The sequence below is a fragment of the Dermacentor silvarum genome, chromosome 6 (assembly GCF_013339745.2).
Source record: "Dermacentor silvarum isolate Dsil-2018 chromosome 6, BIME_Dsil_1.4, whole genome shotgun sequence".
In the NCBI taxonomy this organism is placed as follows: Eukaryota; Metazoa; Arthropoda; class Arachnida; order Ixodida; family Ixodidae; genus Dermacentor; species Dermacentor silvarum.
The window spans coordinates 176,808,507-176,827,798 of record NC_051159.1 but is presented as its reverse complement, the minus strand read 5'-3'; the positions used below and the strand labels follow the sequence as shown (position 1 = coordinate 176,827,798).

At 46.5% G+C, this 19,292-nt stretch overlaps 1 protein-coding gene across 1 annotated transcript in view; it reads right to left on the bottom strand.

The window, feature by feature from the left end:
- Nucleotides 1-2,817: 2,817 nt before the first annotated feature.
- The window catches only part of LOC119457068 (uncharacterized), an 86,618-nt gene continuing 70,143 nt past the window's right edge, over nucleotides 2,818-19,292 (bottom strand). The window contains exon 9 of the mRNA XM_037718895.2: nucleotides 2,818-3,773. Coding sequence (XP_037574823.1) covers nucleotides 3,211-3,773 — 563 coding nt within the window. The 3' untranslated portion in view covers nucleotides 2,818-3,210. The remainder of the gene's footprint in view (nucleotides 3,774-19,292) is intronic.

Genomic DNA, 19,292 nt, shown 5'->3' with positions numbered 1-19,292 from the left:
CATGTACTCATATAAATAATCACCGCTCTTTCCTATCCTGACAAGAGTTACGCAAAGCTTGAGAATATTTTGTTAGCAGTGTGCTTTGCTCAGGTTTGCAGCGTTTCACTGTCATGTTTCTGAGACTGGTCTGAGATCACTGTCCTGGAATCGCTACACGATTTTTTACACGAACACAGTAACCGTGTTCAGTGCACCATTATGCGTGGAGACTTTGCACCTGCCAAAGATGATGATGATGAAAATGTATTTATTGGAGGATGGCTCGAAGGCCCTGCCAAAGATAAACTGAGACCTTTTGTGTGCAGAGCCATCAAGTACGCATACTGAATCCCTCCTGCATTTAGCTTTCTCTTTTAATCTTAAACAGATCGCAGATGAGCCGACACGTGTTCAGTCAAACTCAAGTGCACTTCTCGACCTTGTTCACATACAACAACAATGTAGCGAGAAAAAATTGGAGGACGCTTTTCACCTTTAAGAGTAAAACGCGATAGCGTAATCAGGACCCGTTCGCATAGTAGGTCTGGTAGAAATGCTGGAAAAGGGGTTTGTGTTTGAGTTTCATCGTAGCAGAATTAGGTTTTCTCGCACATTCAAATTACAATCCGACGCCGATTGGTAAACAATCCGACGGCGAATCCGACGCCAAATGGTAAAGTCGTACTTTACCATTTTCCTGACGGATTTCGCTGTGAGAAATTCAATTTTTGTTCACCAAAACCTTGCACCACGTAGAGGGCCTGCGCGGTCTGGGTGGTTGGGGATGATTTTCTACTCCACCCGCATCGCACGCCGACGCCGGTTGCCGACGCCGGATTTTCTGCGACACATTGCCCTTAACGCTATCGCGTTAAAATTTACGATCACTGGAGTAGTGAAGGAAATGAATTTGTGCAACCCGGTCAGTCTATGCAATCAAAAGGTACAGTGAACAGTGAGATACTGTGAAACTGCCGCAGTAAGACTCGATTCCGGAAGGACTGACAGAACGTTTATTGTTTACAAATACCATGTTTTAGATGCGAAGTCACAGATGCGATGTCACTCCCTCCCTCCCTCGATCCATCCATCCATCCGCCGTGCGGCGTCCGCACCCCTACTGCGCATGCGCATCCTCCTCTCCTCTCCGACGCTCCTCTCCAGATTGCGCAACGAATGGCAATAATGCGAAGCAGCTTAGGTTAGAGGCGCGACGGTAGGCGCCCCAGAGGCACCGGCAACAGTCACCAACGCCGCGCGCATTCGGTGCGAACGCGGGCAAAACGCCGACGGCGTCGACAACAGTTCTGCGCGTTGCTGGTGCTGCTGCATGTCCAAGTTTATACAGCTGATAAAACTACCTTGAGTCGACCCCATGGCTGCTTCGCATACTACTCAGGGTTCCCCTACGGAAAGATGGTGTAATTCTTTAAAGCGAAGCTTTTTATGGCTAGGCGAAACGAAAAAAGCGTTTAGTTGCCTGTCCACAGAAAACTACCATCATCAGCATTGGCTCGAGCGTCGTTGCAGTGGCTAGCGTCATCGTCTTCTTCCGCAGCTGGCTCGTCGGCGCCCATCGGGTTGCGCTCGTGCCACTGCTCTCACGTTCGTCGTCGTCGTCTTCTTCCACAGCTGGCTGCGTTGCCGCTCATCATTCCAGCGTAGAATTTCATTTCTCTTATGTCGTCGTAATGGGGAGGCCGCATTTACGGGGTTATATGAGCCATTGCTTAAGGGGGTATGGACCATTCATTATCTTACGTAACGGATAGATTTAAAATTTTGAAGCAATTTAATGTCGAAGAATCGCAAGCGGCAATAGCGAGCAAATGCTGCCAACCACGCAGCTGAGCAAACTCGAGACATCGAACGCTAGCGACAACAGCGGACTGCGGGCATACCGTCAGTGACGTCGTTCTCTCCGTCGCAACCAAACGTGCCTGTAACATCATTAAGAAACACAAAGACGTAACCAATAATTTAGAAATACTTTAATGAACCGTCGGGATTAACTCAGCGATAAACACCGGTGCCACAAGTTTCAGCTTCGCTGGTTAACCATCTGTACGGAGTGCTTGGGCGGTGATTTTCTTTTTATTTTTGTATAACTTAAGCGACTAAGTGTACCGTTGGGACGAGTGAAGCATATTTGTATTAAATTCGTTCTCCGGAGGTGCGCTGGTGGATTATGGCTTTATTCATGCCAAACGAATTATCATTTAGTCGTGCGGATTGCGACACTTATCAGGATTTATGCCTTTATTCTACGCCTCCTCTCGCTTCAATGGGCGAGAAAATAAATTAATTCAATTTAGTTCAACGTCCGCGCTTTGAGAGATCGCATAGCGGAGAGCAGAATAATGCGCAGCAGCCTACTGCCATACATTCTGAGCAACAGAAGCGGGTCACTGGATGAGCACTTATGTTCATTGATGTCTGTTATAGAGCCGCTTGGAGGTTCCTGTATACCAGCCAGCCAACCGACGTCATTAGGCTCGAATACCAAACGCAAATGTATAGTGCGTGTCTGCATTGGTAAATACGCCGAGACATATTGTTTATAATTATGAGAGCGCGTACCTCGTCTGTGGTTAGGCTCAAGAAATAAGCTTTATTATGGACTGAAGAATTGCAGACTACAGAGCTTTGATGCGTGCGCCACGAGGGGTGCAGTTGCTCGGCGAGCGCGAGTTTTACTAAACGGGTACGACCTGCGAAAACCTGCACAACTCCGAATATCTGTTCTGTTGGAAGTCTGAAATATTCGGTAGTGAAATGTGTCGCCATATCAACGAGACCGGACACGGCTTCTTGAAGTGTTTACGATGCCTATAATCTATATACCAAAGAGGACCGCAAAGCCTGTGACGTTGTTCATCGATGTTTTCGAAAGTACCATGAAAGCTCCGTGATCACGAACAATGAGTAACTCTCATGATTATGAAATTGTAAGGAAAGATATATAGGTGCTTGTGAAATCTGGGCAGAGATAATGTAACAATTCTATTTCAACGCCGTTCCTTGTGGCGCTTCATCGGTGGTCAGAGCGGCGCTCCGTCCGTGTTATCAACGGGATCAATTGGCAATGAACGGCGAATGATAAATGGGGCACACAATCAAGCGGAATAAATTGCGACATTATGCTGGCCCTGTCTTCGCCAAGCACACTATTCCATTTTTTTTCGGAGAAACAATTTGTAGTGACGAACACAACCAGTTTAAACGTTATCACCTGCAACAGTTTTTCGCACAGACAGAGAACAGGAAAACGAACATCAGCACTGTCGCGGCCTCGCGAGGCACAATTTCTGAAGCCGTGCCGTGAGCAGCCTTATGGCCATTCGCCGACACGTCTTTCTCGAGAGATTTTTGCTGACTCAGGATGACGTCGACCTCGTTCGTTACAGATGGTATCTCTTCTCGCGAGTGCTGCCTGTCGTGCGGCGAAAAACCCTGCGAATTATCGTCGCTTTCGTCGCCGTCTGCCTCGTCATCGCTGACGTCTTCGTAATCGTCATCGTAAGGACGTGCAGAAGACAGCACGGACCCCGTAGTGTCAGTCGTGAGGGGGCCATCGCCTAACGCGGGACGCTCGTAGTCCTCGGTGCATCCCAGTTGTTTGAGGCTCAGCCGGACCACTTTGCTGCCGCCGGTCGCGTTGGCCGGGGCCGTCGTGGCATCTTCGAAGTCGCATTTGACGTGGCGCAGTTCTCGACGGAACTTGGCGTTGCGCGTGGCTTTCTCCAGGTGCAGTATCCAGGCCAGCCGGCAGTCGCAGCTGAACTTGTTGCCTGCGCATCGACAGTAAAAAGTAAGAGTTTTTTACTTCTACTACGCAGTACAAGTACGCATGCTCATATTGTCACGCGTATGTAATTTTACTTTTTGTCGGTGACCGTTTTCACTAGATTATCGCTGTTATCGAGTTATCGTTCGGCGCAACACGCGCCGATATACTGAAATGTGTCTTTTACGGGCCAAAACCACCATATGATTATGAGCCGTGCCGTATACATAGGTTGCACGGACGTCATCGCGGACGCCATATTGGAGTACCAGCAGGTCGAGAAGGGGAGTAAGCAAGGACCATGACAGCAACAAAAAGCGCGTCTTGTGTCGAACGTCAGAGCGACAACAATGATAAACCGGTGAAACACCAACAAAAAGCGCGTCTTGCGTCGAACCTCAGAGCGATAACAATGATAAACCATTGAAAAGCAGGAGCCGTGAAAAAGCAAAATAGTTTGCGCGTGATAATACGTTGCACTGACGTCATTGTAGTCACCATCTTTGAGTAGCAGCGCGGTGTACCCGCCGGGGTGGCTCAGTCAGCTAAGGCGTTGCGCTGCTGAGCACGAGATCGCGGGATCGAATCCCGGCCGCGGCGGCCGCATTTCGATGGAGGCGAAATGCAAAAACGCCCGTGTGCTTGCGTTGTAGTGCACGTTAAAGAACCCCAGGTGGTCAAAATTAATCCGGAGCCCTCCACTACGGCATGCCTCATAATCAGAACTGGTTTTGGCACGTAAAACCCCAGAAAGAAGAGAAGTACCAGCGCGGTGAGATATGACTGCGTGACGTCACATGAATAGTATATATAGGGGGAAACTCCGGATTCATTTTCACCACTTGGGTTCTTTAACGTGCACCATAATGCACGGTACACGGGTGTTTTAGCATTTAGCCCCCGTTGAAATGCGGCTGCCGCGGTCGCCCTCGGGCTTACCAGCGCAACACCATGCAAAGCCATTGCGCCACCATGGCAGGTAACTGAAACCGAAAATTCTTCAATGTTGTCGCGGATTAAGTAGCGAAAGAGTCTCGTCTGATCGCATTGCGTCTGCGCGCGACGCGAATGCTGTGGTACATTCTCGAATGTTAGCTAGACCGAGGGATTATTCTGTAACACATGTAGCGTGATAAATGTATAAATAGCGCATGGACTAGACCTGTCAGTTCAGATTCGATGACTGTACTCGCCGATGTCGTTGTGCTTTGAGGGTTGTTTGTCTTCCTGGACACAAGTTCGCCCAATGAGGAGTTAGATTCCTAACTCACAGTTCTGGCACTGTCCGCTTCTTCACCGATACTGCAAAGGGACAATATTCAGTAAACGAACAGTGCTATGCATAGGTTGTACGGACGTCATCGCGGACGCCATAATGGGGTACCAGCAGGTCGAGAAGGGGCGTAAGCAAGGAACATGACAGCAACAAAAAGCGCATCTTAGTTCGAACTTCAGAGCGATAACAATGATAAACCGGTGAAACAGCAATAAAAAGCGCGTCCTGCGTCGAACGTCAGAGCGATAACAATGATAAACCGGTGAAAAACAATCGCCTTGAAAAAGCAAAACAGTTTGCGCGTGATAATACGTTGCAAGACGTCATCGTAGTGGCCATCTTAGGGTACCATCGCGGTGAGACATGGCTGCGTGACGTCACCTGAATACTATCTATAGCGGAGGCACTGCGATGTATAGCTATACGACATAACTATTTTCTAGCGTATTTACACTCAACTGCTTGACTGCCTATAGACGGTTTCATGCTCGAGATAACAGCAGCGAGCGTGCCGCCCCAAAGAAACTTCCGGTCACGTGCCTTATCAGCCTGGTATGTTTTAACCAACGCCTCCTATATTATAGGAGGCGTTGGTTTTAACGCATGGTTGCTTCTTTACCAGTTACATTTAGCAGCTACGTCAGTGGGCAAAACCGGAAGCCGTGCAGGGCCTATGTTTGTAATCAGTGAAAAGGTCTATACAGAGGAGTTACTGGGTTTAGCCTGGCACAGGCGTAATAGTGCTTTCACAGACAGCCACCTTTGGGCCGCGATTTTGTAGCGATGACTTATGACTCATGACTCACGGCCGGCTGATCCCGTTGATAACGCGAGCGGACCGTCGCTCTGACCACTGACAAAGCGCGATAAGCGCGAAAAGGCATTATTACCGGGAAGGCATCGCTACAATATACCGGCCTTGGTGTGCGTCGAGTTCAGCAAGGTTGAGCGATAATTAAGTCGTTGAACGACTTGCGACCTCCGGAAAGTGCGCCACCGATCTCCGCCACTTCAAAGACTGCTCGCGAATCGAAGTTAGCGAAACATACTGAATACACTGATTTTAATGCGTAAGCATGCTAGGGCTACTTCGCTCGGAAATCTGTCCGTCCGTGCATCTGTAACGCGGGACACCACGCGCTCCATAGGCGTACATTGAATGCCTTATGACTACGTAAGACTACTGATATTTATGATTATGGCTACATATATTGATACTGAATAGCTATGAACAGTTATTACAGTTAATAAAAGGCATAATTATTTATGGATAAATAATTATGCCTAAATAAATCCTCTAGAGTAATGAAGGTTAAGGAAGCGTAAAAGAAAATAATAAATTACAAATAATAATAACTAATAATTAACTACGATATTATTTACACTTAATTTTCGTTAAGTTATTTAGTCTACTCAAGAGTAATTACGGTTAAATTAATTAAGACTAATTTCGATTGATTGACTATAAAACGATTAAGATCAATTATGAATAGTTAAAGGTAATTATGATGATTTAGACCGTATTGAGATTAATTACGATTACATTGCTTAACCCCGATCAAGAATAATAAGGGTAATGAAGATTCATTCATATGCATTACCTAACCCTAATTCAGATTACGATTGCATTAATTTCACCCAATAAGATTAATTCCAAATAATTAGGTTCACCAATTAGGTAATTGGAACAGGTCATTGCAATACTTGCAGCATATTGCGTCATCCCCGACAAAGTGAGCCGCGGTGTGCATAACTCGGCCACTGCATCAATCACTGGTTGCATGAGCGCAAGATGAGCGACCGGAAATAATGCTGATTTGCATTATCTGACAAGTTGCACTAAGGAGTTTGGGCAGTATTTTTCTTCAGCAGTGTTATGCATGGAAATGTCATTCGTATGGAAGAAAGCTGGGCTAGTTGAAATTTTGAGATCTGGTGCATTTCCAGCGCTTAATTACGGAAAAACAGGCACAGTGAGTGTTGTATTTTCTTCTCTCAGTATTTCCTGCTTCCCCTTAAGCGCTTGAAATTAATCAAATGTTATACGTAGTTTTCTATGAGGGTCACGGGATATTTTATGGTCTCCGGGTACTTGCTTTTACCGTGTCCATGCAGGGCACATCGAAAAATAAAACCATCGTGATGAAATCGAGTACAAAGACTGCTTAAAGCAGAATAGACAATCAAGTCGTGCGTCGTACCGTTTTTTTTTTCTTGTTTTCAGCAGAGGTCTTGTTTTAAGCAGAACTTTGTTTCCAAGTGTGACTGATTTTTGTATAGCTCATATCTGTATATCTGGTAACGGAGAAATTGCTTTGCTCAGTATTCGCCGAGCCTATACTAATGAAGTTTTTTTTTTAATTTAGTACGGTTGAAAATCTACCAAAACTAGGAGTAAACGTTTTGATTAGGCCATCATTCATTCAAATTAAGTGAAATGAAGCGTCTTAAACAATACAACATTTATATATTGTTTACTGCTCTGAAATATATGCCACATGTAAGACGTCCGCAAAAGTCTCGTAAACAATATACCAATTTCACCTTAGTTTTAGACTAATACAGTATATTTGCCTCTTTTAGACGATCCTTCAAATGCTGTTTAAAATATGAAGCATCTTTTTGTGTTCAAAGTTCACTGCACTTCGATTCTTCTTAAACTTATCAATTTTCGATAAATCTTGCAAAATATTCGAGGCGGCAAATCAAAACAAAATTGTTCACAAAATCCGGTAGAATTAAACGTTCTCTCTCAAATGCATTCATTTTTATGCAAGTCGCTTCAGTGGTTGTAAGATCATCTTCTGCGTTTCACATGCATTTGAATTTGAAAATCGGAGTTGTCCCCGAGGTGAAGATTCCCCTTAAACGTGGATAGAACACGACCCGCCGTGGTGGCATAGTGGCATTTCGCTGCTAAGCCCTAGATCGCGGGTCCCGGACGCTGCGGCCGCATTTCTATGAAGGCAAAATGTTAAAAATACATCGTTTATTTCGTGCTCATTAAAGAACCCCAGGTGGTCGAAATTAAACCGGAGTCCCCCACTACAACGTGCCTCATAACCATATCGTAGTTTTGGCATTTAAAACACCCAAATTCAATTTTATTTCTTTTTAAATAAAACACGAATGCTTTCATCATCCATACACACGAACTGATTGTGCTCTTTACAACGCACTCGTGGGGTCATGGAGATAAAAAAGAAGAAAAAAAAATAAAGTACTGCAGGACGCTTAAGCTTCGCCTTTAAGAGTGGAACGCGATAGCATTCAAAGATCCTTGGCTGCTTATCAGACTTTTTTCTCGTATATCCAAATTACAATCCGACGCTATCACGCCTGTAGGTTGAGGTTAAGTCGTACTTTGATTTTTCTGACGGATTTTACTTTGAGAAATTTTTGTTCACTAACGCCTTGCGTCACGCGGAGGGCCTGTATGATCGGGGTGGTTCGGGATGATGATTATTTCCGCCAGACGCCGATGTTTAACACCGACGCCGAAGCCAACGCCGGATTTTCTGCGACTAACGCTGTCGCGGTAAAAAAGAAACAGCATTGGCGGGTGCATTCTTAACCGGCATGGCAGAGAGCGCTGCGCGCAACATGCTTTCCGGAGGGAAAATTGTGTTTTCCCCCGATGTCCACGTGTCTCCGCGCTCAGCTTTCAGCCACGCCAACACGGGCTTTGCGTGTTCCCGGGCCGCAGCTCGACAGCAAAGTGTCCTACCTTCCGCAGGAAGAGAGGCGAAAATGCGTTGGCACACTCATAACGTGGTTGAAAAGCAAGCGGTACAGAAAAAGAGAAGGCAAAATGTAGAATATCCAGGTGACAGTGGGACGGCAAAAAGGTAGATGTAACACGCCTGTTTGAGTTTGAGGCAAAAAGCAACGTGATTGATCTGTCCTTCTTTCTTTATCGCCTGCTGAAAGCCCGTGGAAATGGCTTATAGCGAAGAGAAATGCTAGTGCCGGTCGGGGGTTAAGTGACCTGAGCGAGCGCGCTTTGCTTGCACATGTGTCGCATCGTATGACGAAGCCCTTCGACCTTATAAGTTGACAGCGGTAGAGCACTGCATGGGCCGATTTTTTCAGCCCGGGCCCGGCCCGGGCCCGTTTTTACGTTTGGCGGCCCGCCCGAGCCCGATCAAAACTTTTATGGCGAGACCCGGGCCCGGAAATAATCTACGCTACCCGCCCGGCCCGGCCCGGCCCGCCACCCCTTTACCTTAGGCCCGAGCCCGGCCCGAGCCCGACTCGAAACCGGCCCGAACCCGACCCGAGACCGAAAAATAATGTTTTTCAGAGTTGAGACGCCCGAGAATAACTCGCTGCACGTTACATGCACACCACCAGAAAGCCCGAGCCCGGCCCGGGCCCGCGTCAAAAAACCCGAGCCCGGCCCGGGCCCGGGTCAAAAAGCACACGCCATGCCCGAGCCCGGCCCGAGCCTGTGAAAAAACTGTTCTACCCGGCCCGGCCCGGCCCACGGGCCGGGCTGGGCTCGGGCTTTCGGGTAAGCCCGAGCCTGTGCAGTGCTCTAGACAGCGGATGTACCAGAGAGAGAGAGAGAGAGAGAGATTCAACTTTAATGGTGCCAGCAATTCACGAGGGCGGACGCAGCAAGTGAACGTCAGTATTTTCTTCCTAAACAACCGAAAAGCCATTTGATAGTATAGTATAAAAGGAGGGTGTTTACCGGCTACGAGGTTAGTACGACACGGCTTGAACGAGATCGCATTATATGTTCATTTACGCAGCCGGTGCTACACATTTATTAGGGAAAAGCACCACTCACTCCAATTTTTTTTTTTCCAGCTAGCCCGGCAGCTTAGGTGATAACAAGCGCTGTTCGGGGTTTCCAAAGGGACGCTAACGTAGAAGAATGGGTTGAGTTGCACTAATAATCACTTGTCTCCGTTAGCAAAACAGCCACTTTTACCTTGAGAGGAGGCTTGAGTGAGCAGAAAAAAAAAAAAAAAAAAAAAGAGAGATCCCGGACGCGGCGGCCGCATTTCGATGGAGGAGAAATGCGAGAAATGCCAGTATAGTGTACACCGTGCACGTTAAGGAACCCCAGGTGGACAAAATTAGTCCGGAGTCCCCCACTACGGCGTGCCTCATAATAATATCGTGGTTTTGGCACGTGAAACACACTCGCACAAAAACGCAATAAAGGAAAGATGAGTGGGCGATGCCGTCCCGAAGTTAGCGCAGCAGTTTGGCGTGACGTCATAGATTTTGATAACGTCGACACAGCTCTAGTTTATCGAATATCGGTGAAGAAGAGCTATACCTTAGATACTGAGAGAACCAAAGGCTTTATCTAGGGAGTTTCGAGAACTTTCCTGTGTGACTAAACAGACGGTCCTATTACGAGAAAGCACATTTAAATCTGTGACGTCGCGCTGACCTATAGCGGCGCCCAAGTTGTGGCGCGATGGTTTAAAAAAAAATAAAATAAAAATAAAAACTTCGGACTTGATTTTTTTTCCATAATGATGCCAACATTTTTCCGCCAAATGGATAAAAAAAACTATGTGTTAAAAACGTATACTTCACCGGTGCGAACTCATTTGGTGGCGTTCGTTGGTGCCTCTTGAAAGGCTCGTTCCTTTGCTCACGCACGACTCAGTAAACGGCACGCGAACATGTTTACTTCTTTCACTAGTGAGCTGCTTGACAGTGTATCATTCTTAGTGAACCTGCATATGCTTCGTACTGTGTAACTTAATATTGTTAAGGAAACCTAGATTTATCACGAGGGAAAGCTACTTGCAAAATTGAATATAGAATGGGGCAACGATTCCAGAATTGAGTTTGCAAAACCCGCACTTTTGCTTCTTGTGCATTCAAATAATCACTGAAATAAATCACGCTAAGCAGCCGAAAGGTGAACGTAACGTAGAGAGAGAGAGAGAGAGAGAGAGAAAGGACAAGCTTTCTTGGCGCTTCCTCACAAGTGGCGGGCTATGCTTGACAGAAGTCGTTTTGTTTCCTTTTTGCTGAGCAGCCACATCGGCTCTGTGATTTCAAAGAAAGCAGCTTAATTAGGTGAACATTACCGTTTTGCTGCCTTTGTCATACGATTGTAACTGTTGCTAAAAAGATAAAGAAAAGAAACGAAACACATACGCACGAATGAGCCAAAAATACGAGAAGTAGCAATGTCATACGGCGCAAATTTAGCGCTTCTTTTAATTAACCTAACCTACGAGAATTAACGCTGCATCAAAACGGTTAATGTCGCATTATACGAGAGCGTATGTGTCTTGCGTTGCAGCAAGTGTCATTAGCTTTCTAAAGTCTTAAACGTTCAATGCTACCGAAGCACAAATGCGCATTTGGGACTTTGGCAATTGACGGACGCGAAAAGTCGGACCCTGGCTTGACGAGTGTATATGTATACAGGGTGTCCAACCTAAAAGTAGCCAATGTTTTAAAATTGACGGAGTGTGCTAGGAGGCTCAAACCAACTCAGTGGTGTTGAGGATCGCGTGTCCTACTAGTCTGCGGTATTTTTTTCGTTTTGCAAGGCCAATTAATTAGTACACACTAATTGTCTAACTTTTTAAATATTGGTTTCACCAATAAAGTGCCAATACGAAAGTTGTAGCTCACATTTAAATATGACCGACTGAAGTGTTTGCAACTATAAGTACCATTGATGGAGCTTCTTGTAATTGCGTTTAAAGAACACCCGCGAAACACAAAAACAACCGCAGGATAGCGCCACTATTTCAGCGCCCCCAGACGACCGATCACTGAAGTACATTGTTTGCATGCCTTTTTACGAGACGCACACGCGTACCGTGTCGTGATCGGGCGCACAGAGCGAGCGGCGGTGATGAACGTGTGTCGCGTTTCGACATGACGTGGCATAAACGCATCATTCGCTCCACTTGGGGCATGAAGCCTCGACGCGCAAGGCACACACACACACACACACACACACACACACACACACACACACACACACACACACACACACACACACACACACACACACACACACACACACACACACACACACACACACACACACACACACACACACACACACACACACACACACACACACACACACACACACACACACACACACACACACACAAAAAAAAAAAAGAAATCTCGGGCTTGAGTGAATGTTGACCGCAGGATGGCTAAATTGGGAAGGAAAATAGAATTGTCATGTTCTTCTGTTCGTTCGCGATCATATCTTACTAGCGAGAGTTGCTGGCGCGTATCTTGCGGCCACCTGAAACACCAAGCCTGTCCCGGACAGCGCTGCAGACACAATCGGATTTCGTTTCTTGATCAGTCGTCTGGGAGCGCTGAAGTAGTGGCGCTATCATGCGCCTGTTATTGTATTTCGCGGTCTTTCTTTAAAGACAATTACAAGAAGCTCCATCAATGGTACCTAGTTGCAAACACTGCAGTCGGCCGTATTTAAATGTGATCTACAACTTTTGTATTGGCACTTTCTTGGTGAAGCTATTGTTTCAAAAGTTAGGTAATTAATTTATACTAAGTAATTGACTTTGCCAAACAAAACAAAAAATACTGTAGACTAGGACACGCGATCCTCAACACCACTGAGTTGGTTTGAGCCTCCTAGCACACTCCGTCGTATTTAAAACATTGGCTACTTTTAGCTGGGACACCCTGTATCATCATCAGCCTATATTCATGTCCACTGCAGGACGAAGGCCTCTCCCTGTGATCTCCAATTACCCCTGTCATGCGCTAACTGATTCCAACTTGAGCCTGCAAATTTCCTAACTTCATCACCCGACCTAGTTTTCTCCTTCTCGTGGTATCCATTCTGTAACTCTAATGGTCCACCGGTTTTCCATCCTACGCATTACATGGCCTGCCCAGCTCCATTTTGCCGCTTATATACACACTGTATATAAACCTTATATACTTATTGACACAGGTGCAGTCAGAAGCCATTTTCGTTTCCACGTTGATTTTGATAACAAATCTTATTGTATCCAAACTACGTTATGCTTCTACACGATATTATTAATATGGATTTTTATTTTGCCATCGCGAATGATGGGTGTAAAGCATTATTCCATTCATACCTACGTTCCCATTACGCCGGTTTCTGGTTTCATATAATGTTCTGTTCAAGAAATCAGCACTCTAGTGCTGCCAAACGCATAGTAACTGATTTCCATAATTTTTCACTTATTTAATGAATAACTAAAATAATTCTCCAACCACGCCCTCTCGGGGTGAGCGGGGCTATCGTGAGAAATTCTATGCCCCGCTGAATATTTTGAATGCCACATCCTCTCTTTGAGGCTCTTGGCCTTGCAGTGTTTTGCCTGCTTCATCGTAGTCTTTATGTTACAGCTGTGACTTTTGTATTACTCGCTACATTAATAGAAAACCGTTCTGTTCTTGCCGACCTAATAACTTCACCTCATCACTTTGCAATTCCGTTATTGACTTTATATAAATTTTCTATTTCCTTGAATATTTCTTTGAATTCTGAATATTCGCGTCGCGCATACCTGCAATGAGATTACGCAATGTTCGGGGACAACAGACAGCGGATAGAACCATCGATAACATTCGATAAACTTCCGATACATGCAGGCGTGTCCTGCGCTGAGGTTTGTCAGCATCACTTCCGCTTTTGGCAGCGACCGGCCAGCATAAGCTATCCCCCGTTCAAGTCCGTCTTTCCTCTGGACTAGAACGGCACCGAGGCCTGGGCTACTGGCGTCAGTGTGGATTTCTGTACCACCCGTGTAACCGCCCGTGTAACCGCCCTTCTGTTATAATCACCATTGGGATTGACAGTATATGTAAAGAGAGAGAGAGAGAGAGAGAGAGATACTTTTTTCTTCTTAATTCTGCGGTTTTCAAAATTCGTGGAGGCACAACGCTTACTAAAACTTCAGTCCGCGGTATCTGGCTCAATGTTCCTGGTTAGTTGCAGCACCCGCACATTGGCATAACTGGCACTCCCTACAACTCTGAATACTCCAGTGGCTGGCACTATGTCGCCAGCGGGTAATAATAGAAACGCTGGCGCGTCTACCACAACTTCGTCATAAGATTGACATTGATCTTTTACGTTAGCGTCTCTGATGTTTCAAGTTCAAAGAAACAAGAACTCTCTGAACAGGTAAGTAGAACACGCTTAAACATCATCGCTCTTCATCAATTTGACAAGGCATCATGGCGTGACCATTTAACGCTTGGTTCTTGTTCTCGTTTCCATGCCTGGAACTGTCCAGGAAGCAGGCTGATTTAAGGTGCGTTTAAATGATGTGATATTTCATAAAGTAAAAAGAGACTTACGATATAAAATAAGGGCTAAGAACGTTTGCCATATTTTAGAGAGCAATTTTTTTTTGCCCGTTCGTACATTGCTTGCAGTTAAGATCGTACTGGCTCCGACTTGGGCGCCGAAGTGTCGTCAGGTTACAGCCTTTTGTTCCACGGTATTCTTTTTTAACATATAATTAAACTTTAACCACAACTTGACCGGTACCAGTCAAACTGCGCCTGTTCAGTGCTGTGCACTTTGACTGTGAATTCTATGAGTAACAGAGGTATCTGGCAAATGAGAGGGCTGGCGGATGAGCAATGCTTGCTTCGCCATCCACCACTATTAGGACAAAGAGAGAGAGAGAAACAAAGAGAGAAAGGCAGGGAGGTTAACCAAGGACGTGCCCGGTTGGCTACCCTACACTTGGGGAGGGGAAAGGGGAAATAATGGAGTACCTGCAGTGACAGTGCTCCCGCAGGCAGGGAGGCAAGAAGTGAGTGGGAGGGAGGAAATCACGCCACCTGTTCTGTCCCAATCTCTTCCTACGCCACTGATCTTCGCACTGATGTCTGCTAGCGGATCGTGTCAAAATTAGGCGCATAATAAACGTGTACACCACGAAGCTTAGAGTACGAGCAGTATTCTAACAATAGAGGCATAAATTTGTCCCGTAATGTTGTGGTATATCCACAAAACAAACGCTGCCCGTGATTTCCAGAGCCGTGAATCCGTACATAACTGAAGTGTATACGGTGAATATTATCTCAAATACTCGCTCGAAGGAAATTGTAAGAGTCCCAGCGATGCAGCGTTTGTGCTCTCCGAAAACTTAACGCTTTAGTGGCAGTCTCGGAAGTTGGGACTTGGAAACGTTTTATTGCGATAGCAATTATATGGACACTCAAAAGCAGATTTCTGCCGTCGGCGTCGCCGTCGCCGTCGCCGTCGCCGTCGCCGTGAGGTTCCGTATGACGTCAATGGAGATGAAATCGTGGCCGCGCGCCGCCGAACGCTGTATGTGCGAGTGAAAGGGCGCGAGGGACGCGCTCTTTCACGGGGAGTGAACGCACGGCGGAGAACAAACGCGCGTTCTGCGCCGTGCTTCCTTAAGGGCTGCAGAAGTAGGCGTCTCTTTCCTCCTTTACAATCACCATATATGTAGAGCAAACGCGCCTTCTTCCGATGCGCGAGAGGCCGTGGGGGAGGGGGGGAAGGGGGAGGGAAGGGAGGCGACGTTTAGCTGCGGCACCAAGTGCCTATTTATATCAGAGGCTCCGGCAACAGTCACCAACGCCGCACGCATTTTGAGCGAACGCGGGCAAAATGCCGACGGCGTCGACAACAGTTCGGCGCGTTGCCGGTGCTGCTGCATGTCCAAGTTTATACAGCTGATAAAGCTAATATCATTACTCCGTATATCTCTCTACAAATTTGCTATCGCAATTGATGCTTCACCTTTCAGGTGAAACTGCGACAACTTTTTGGAGCCGGGAACGCGATAGCGAAGCGATGTCACCGAGCAAAAGTTGGGCAGAAAAAAGCCAGAGTCGGTAGACAAATCAAATAACTGCGAACAACTGAGGGGAAACGGAGACGCTCTAAGATGGCGCAGACTAAACAGGCAAAACAATTGCACGAATGTGTAGGGGGACGCATTGTGAGTGCTCTGCTTGGCCCCACGAGATTTTGACGGATTGCGTTTGCCCATTTCATCCATCTTATCGAAATCAGCGGAGCTACCTCTGGAAACGGGACGCTGTGGCTCGTCTGTTTTCGTGTTTGTTTCACGCTCGGAAAAGCGCAGGACGAGAGCGACATCTCGCGAGGCTTTCATCTCTGGGAGCTGCTGCAGATGCTGAGTGCACCACCGGTCTAGGCGAGGAAAACGGTATAAGACTATCAGCTAAATCACAATCTGATGTATCAATAATTTTCAAAAGATAAAACAAATAAGAAAATTGGACCACGGCAAGGAAATCCAGAAGGCAGGAAAGGGACCGAAGGGCAAGACAACACGCAAACAGCGCAGCCCACGATATCCTCAGCCAGCGGAAGTCGTATAGATCAGGCAATATGACGTGCTACTGCAAAACGCGAGATCGATGGCGCCCGCGTTGCATTGAAGACAGATTGCAGAGATGCGTCTGTACTGGTATTTTGGGATACCCTGAGGGAATTAGAAGTGACCGAATTAACTCGAAGTCCTCGAGTACGCCACGCCGTCTTTCGTTGCGTTCCTGTAGCTATGGTAAACAGTCGGTCGGCTAAAATAGTTTACGGGACACGGGTTCCACGACAAGCATGAATTTACGCTCTGTAAATGCGTGACGCTACTAAATAAATGGATCACCGAGTAGCTTGGTCACATAGACTACTAGAAATTGAAACTTAACTCGAGGCCCTTGTGCTAGAATTCGCAGAAATTCGGATTATTGTCCCCTGTGCCCTATAATCATGTGCTCCATAAGCTTTTACGGCTGATTCTACGTAAGAACCAACCAGCAAATCAGTGTTATTTTTTCACACCACGTCTGCCGAAGCTAAAATAATGCTACTACACGAGATTAAAAAAGAAAAGAAATGACAACAAAGAAAGAGTAAAAATATAAAGTGGACATGGGCAAGTCATGTAAGCGCAGAACAGGTAACCAGTGTTTTGTAAGATTAATGGAATGTCTTCATTAATTGTGCACTTTAAAGCACCGTTACGCGCCAAACATGACGCGATGCAACATGACGCGTCTTGCATGCCATGACACGTGGTGACCCCGGCGAGTAACGTCACTACACGAACGTGGTTTTAACTGCGTCATTATGACGTCGGTGGCATATCGGAGACCTTGCCAACGAGTTCTGTATTCCGGTAGTTTGTTATTTTTACCGAGGTTCGGGTTTTCCTTGTCCATCACCAGCTACTCGGTCACTCTCATTGTTATCGCATGTCTTTTTTAAAATTTCTTTTGAATGTAATAATCATACCGCACTCCTCATTAATAATTCACCGACAAAAGTAATTTTGGTTTTACAATTATTGAACAACGCCAGCTAGGTATACGTAAGTGCACAATTTCTAGTCTCCGAGATGTGCGCGTGCGCGTTGGCATCCTCCGATACCGATTAATGCACGCTCTAACCCAGCGCACCGCTATCGCACAAAACAGTGCGAAACTTACTGCACTTAATATTGCTCCGGTATTCGCGGAACCTCAAAATTTTTTCTTCGCTGTACATAGGGGAGAGGACTTGTGTTGTATTTTGTAGACCTTCCTCTGAATTTCTTTTGTATTTTCTTTCTATTCGTAAACCTATTTCCGTGAATTTGTAATTCTTTATTTTAAACTGTCCACAATGGTGCGAAAAAGCGTTTTATGCAGTATAAGAAGATTACAACGTGGTCCAGGCAGCATGCAAGCGCACAAGTCAAAAAACAAAGTACGCCAACGGACACATTGAGTACTTGTCAGTCTGGAGGTGTAGTTCTGACTTCCACAGATACATGCATGGAACCCGGGACTTGTCGAGGAGATGGAATAAGGATCAAGTAAAGTAAATCAAGATGTACATGGAAGCATCGTAAGGCAAAAAAAAAAAAAAAAACAACAACTTCAGAGTCCTTTCACTGTGAAGTCAAGCAAAGTTGTGACAATGGTGGGTCTGCTATAGTGAATATTGCTAGCTATAGTGAATTTATAAATTATCATTATTGACTATATAGAGCGTCTTCGGCATGTTAGTCAAAGACCAAAGACACCGACATCTTGTTCTCGCCCGGCGCGATGGCCAAGTAGTGCGTTTGCGGCCCAAGTCCGCCCCATCGTCATAGACTATAACATATGAGCCACAACGTTCATAGCCACGGCACACTGCACGGCATCACCAGGATCCTGACATCCTGACATCAGGATCCTGGAAGATGTGATTAAACGTGCATCCGTCCCATAGCGAGTCCAAAGGGCAACTGCTGATAACAGCGTGATCTCTACGTCACGAGACAAAGGGGCACAACGATTGGTGGGATGTGCCGCTGCCGAGTATCGTGACACTTGTTAAAGAGGCGTCGTCGGTGGCGAGGAGTATAACAATGGGCCATGCATCATCCGTTTTGACACTTGTGCTAAGGAACTACTGGGGGGGGGGGGGGGGGGGGGACCGCCATGCACATGGAACCAAAGCAAATACTGCTGATGATAGTTTTTTTTTCTACACGCGGACACGATCATGGGGAACCTAGCCCTTAACAGTTTCGCTGTAAAAAATATTTCCCTTAGTCAACAAACAAGACACCCAGGAAGAGCCGACAGTCTGGGTACTGTTTGTGCTAGCCTTGTGACTGGTGCGGCACATGAAGCTGCAAAGACGATTCTATTAGTTCATCGCAGAAGACATCCAAGAAGAGAGAGAGAGACAGAGAGCAAGCTGAAAAACTGGATCAAGAAAAAAGAACAAACCTTAACCATAGGATCTCACAAGCGAAAGAAAACGAAGCAAGGATGAGCTAAAGGGAGATTGGATGTGACAGCCGGCGCTAGCAGCAGCTTGAAGCCCCGATGACCCTTTTGTTTAGACTGTCTCGGATAAAACGGTGCGGCGAGCTTCGCTTCCAGACCCACGCGGCGTAAACATCTTCGTCGTGGTGAAGTCACGGTCTCTCGTTGCGTCGGGACCAATAACACACGTAATAGCTGGGAGGCTATCCCGAAATGACGACTACCCGTGTTAGAACACGCCAGCGCGTGTAGCCGGCTGAGTGTAACATCGGTAGGCCGCAGCCCTGCCACACGCCCTGTATATACAGGACGCGGCAGTAAAGGGGAGGCGGCGCTGTATAAACAGGCCCGCCGCCGGGGCGGAAAATAGAAGCCCAATACGTCTCAGAAAACGTTTTGCTTCTTTGGCATGCTTCTCTCGTTCACAGCGTGCAGATTCTGGTCTTATTTGATCGGGCTAACTCGCTGTAC